Consider the following 3,907-nt stretch of genomic DNA (forward strand, 5'->3'; position numbering starts at 1 on the left):
CCAATGACGTTATAAATTATGCATATGTATGGACTGACACTATGCATGTGGTACCAACATCATCAAATGGGAATAACCCATGACCGATCCAACATCGTCCAAGATACGGCCCTGCCAGCACAAATTCCACACAATGGGAATCATGCCCTTCACTGATCCAACACACCCTTATGGATACAGTATCATCAATGAACATGAATGAATGCAACATATACAACATACTTATACCATCATCATCATCATCAATCATCAACATCATCATCATCATTCAAGTATGTTCATATATATTAACATCATTCAATCACAATTCCATCATCATCATATACAAAACATACACGTATTTGCACCTATCATCATATTCAATAAGAATAGCATACATGTATTTTCATCATTCTAAAAATCATTCAATCATCATCATATAGATTATCCTATAAGGTTCGTTTAGCTCGAAACGACGCATCAAACGGACCAACAGTTAAAAAGTTATGCATCTTGGAACTTTCAAAAATATCTCAAAAACCAACAGCACGCGGCGCCATCATCAGTTCACGGCGCGAACTGAGCGTTCCAAGAATTCCTTGGCTCTCTGCCAAGCTGTTCGCGGCGCAAACATCTACACGCGGCGCGAAGCGAGAAAAAGTTACGCCTTCGCGGCGCGAACACAGGTATGCGGCGCGACCTGAGCGTATCACAACTTCCTGACATTCTGCCCACCTGTTCGCGGCGCCAACCCTATGCACGCGGCGCGAACCGGCGATTTCAGAAACCCCAACCTGCAGAAAACAGCATTCTACACATTCCAAACTCACCCAATTCATACCAGTACGAACCTAAGGGAATAGGATGCACAAACAACACAAAATACATCTCATAATACACCAATTACACATCAATTGAGACCATAACAACGCAGACATCATAGATTCAAACATAGAGATCAAACATCATACAATTGACTCAATCCCTAAACCTATCATATGACTCAATCGACCCGAATTCCACATCTATTCAGTATTATCAACCCCTAACCCGATAATAGATGATAATCAGATAAGTCCCCCCTTACCTTAGCCAAATTCTTGAATTGGTTCCTCTTCCTCTTTGGTTCTCGTTCACGTTCTTCAGTTCCTCTTCTCACAGCTTCTGGTTTTCACGTTCTAATTTTTCCCTTCTCCTCTTGTTTTCCTTTATTTTATGAAAAACATAAAATTAGAAGTGGGCTCTTACACAATTACACCCCCACTTTACTAATTCCACCGCATGGCCCAATAACTTAACATTTTATTATTTTTTCCACATAATTCAACAAAATGTTAATTTCCCATAATTAATTTAAAACTTGATTAAATTAATTAAATAAGAATTTTCGGGATGTTACAAAATAGAGGAAGGGATTATTCAGGAACTCTTAGATGAAGGAGAATGGTGGTGGAAGCAATGGTTCAAAAGTATCAGACCTTGGCATCCGAACAGTGTTGATGTTGAGAGGGTGGCGTGGGTGCGATTGTATGGAGTCCCTTGCCATGCTTGGAGAGTTGAATTCTTTGAAAAAGTAGCTAATCTGTTGGGTTTGTTTATATGTGTGGATGAAAACACTAGTGCTGCTACCAACATGGACATATCAAGAGTTATGGTAAGAGTCCCTTTTAATTTCTCTTTAAAAGAACAGATGGTTGTAGCCATTGATGAAGAATGATTTACTCTGGTTTTACGTGAAGATACATATGGCCCGATTAGGATTATGGAAAAGAAGGTTCCTGAATCAAATCTGAATTCTAACTCATCGTCTAATTCCGATATGGATTCTCTCAAAGAAAGTGAAGCTGGTGGGTGTGAGGATGATGAGAATTTGGATGAACTCATTGATTCGGTTAGTGCAGATATGCAGGATGATGGCTGTGGGATGGGAAAGACAGGGAAGAACCAGAATGGCGTAGATGAGCATGTGTCACACGGCAAAGGACATGGTGGGGTCAGTGCTAATCATGAGTAAAAACCTTTTGGTAGAGTCAGCTAGTAACGCAGAGGGCTCATCGTTCGATAAAGCAATCCAAGCTATTCTTGATCTTAAAAGGAAGGAATTGGCTTTTCAGAATCACGTGTCCGAAAATTCTTCAGAACATACCATTTCTGCGCTGCAACAAGTACAAACAAAGACTAAGGATGTATCCTCAAAGAAGTTTGGTGGCACCTCTCCTTTAGATGTTGTTTCAGAAACTTTTTACTCAGATAGAGACAGATCCAGAGCTGCGTTTTTGAGTGAGGAGGAAGGGGTATTGAATCGTAAAGCAGTGTCTAAGAAAAAGCCTTTGATTAAACATTTGAATGATTTGGGTGGGGCCAAGGCAGGTACTGTTGTTAGGCCCACAAAGACTTCTTTCATTCTTAAGCCCAATATACTTTTAAAGGAAGATGCTAATGTGATTGGTGATCCACTACAGGTTTTATCCTCTAACCCTGTTTCTGTTTCTCACGCTGTTGTTGTTTCTTTTGGTTCCAACGATAACGTCGATTCTGCTTCTTCCGCTTATCAACTGGTCGACTCTGATATTGCTAGATGTAACAATAGGACCCTTTCCAATTTTGGCAGGAATAGTGATGATAGGATGAATAAGGAAATGGCTAAGTTGGGTGTTTTTATTGATCACAATGACAAGGGTGGTCTTAAGAAGGTAGTTTGATTAAGAGAAAAAATATTAGAAGTTTGATTTCAAAATGGAGGGCTGATTTCTTTCTTATTCAAGAAACGAAATTGACGGATATTACGGTTTCTTTGCTTAGAAGCTTGTGGGGGGAGGATGATATGGACTTCTCTTTTTCAGGTTCGGAGGGTTTTTATGGGGGTTTGCAGTCCATTTGGAGAACCCAATCGGTTACTGTTTTGGCTAGCTTTTGTGGCCCAGGGTTTCTTGGTTCTAAAGTTATATGGAAAGGAGATTGTTACTATATTTTCAATGTGTACTCTGCTTGCTCCATGCCTCTTAAGCGTATTTTTTGGTCTCGGTTGCTTGAGTTGAAAAACAAATATCAAGATGGTGAATGGATTATAAGGGGAGACTTTAACGCGGTGAAAAATCAAAGTGAGAGAAGCGGTGTTTCTTCTAGAAGTAACAATTTGGAGTGGAGGGAATTTTCGGATTTTATTGATAAAGCCGACCTAGTTGATGTTCCTTGCAAAGGAAAGAGGATCTCTTGGTTTAGTGGGGATGGAAAATCTAAAAGTAGAATTGACCGATTTCTAGTTTCCAATTTTGTTATCTCGTCTTGGGGAGTTGTCGACCAATGGATAGGATTGACAGATGTTTCCGATCATTGCCCGGTTAGGTTGATGGTTGATAAAGAAGATTGGGGTCCAAAACCATTCAAATTCAATAATGAATGGTTTAATGACAAGAGTTTCTTTGACTTTGTTAAGAAGGAATGGGAAGAGATTATTGTTCATGGGAGAGGAGATTTTGTCTTGAAGGAGAAATTTCGGTTAATTAAAGAGATTGAAATGGTGGGAAAAAATGTTTTCGGTAAGATAGACTTGGAGATTGAGGAGAATGTGAAGGATTTGAATGTGTGGGATGATAGGGACTATTGGGAGGAAGAGGTTCATCTAAGAACATTTGGTTTAATCTTAAATTGAAAGAGAACATGCTTATTCAAAAAAGTAGGTTGAAATGGCTAAACGATGGAGATGCTAATAGTAGATTTTTCCATAATGTTGTGAAGGAGAGGAGGCGTAGAAATCGTATTTGCTCGTTGAATGCTAATGAAGGAGTAGTTAATTCGGTTAATAAGGCGAAGGAAATGGTGAAGTCTCATTTTGAAAGCAAATTTAAGGAGGATTGTTTTGAAAGACCTTTGTTGGATGGAATTGTTTTTAATTCTTTGAGTGAGGAGCAATCTTTGTCGATTGAGG

General features: G+C 39.3%; 1 protein-coding gene across 1 annotated transcript; it reads left to right on the forward strand.

The window, feature by feature from the left end:
• Window positions 1-2,803: 2,803 nt before the first annotated feature.
• LOC131598106 (uncharacterized) lies at window positions 2,804-3,631 on the forward strand. The gene has a single exon (XM_058870739.1). The coding sequence runs from the start codon at window positions 2,804-2,806 to the stop codon at window positions 3,629-3,631; it is 828 nt and encodes a 275-aa protein (XP_058726722.1).
• Window positions 3,632-3,907: the final 276 nt, after the last annotated feature.

Source organism: Vicia villosa, linkage group LG4, assembly GCF_029867415.1.
Source record: "Vicia villosa cultivar HV-30 ecotype Madison, WI linkage group LG4, Vvil1.0, whole genome shotgun sequence".
Lineage (NCBI taxonomy): Eukaryota > Viridiplantae > Streptophyta > Magnoliopsida > Fabales > Fabaceae > Vicia > Vicia villosa.

Coding starts and splice junctions, on each gene's coding strand:
- LOC131598106 (XM_058870739.1), top strand. CDS start 2,804: ATGGACTTCTCTTTTTCAGGTTCGGAGGGTTTTTATGGGGGTTTGCAG.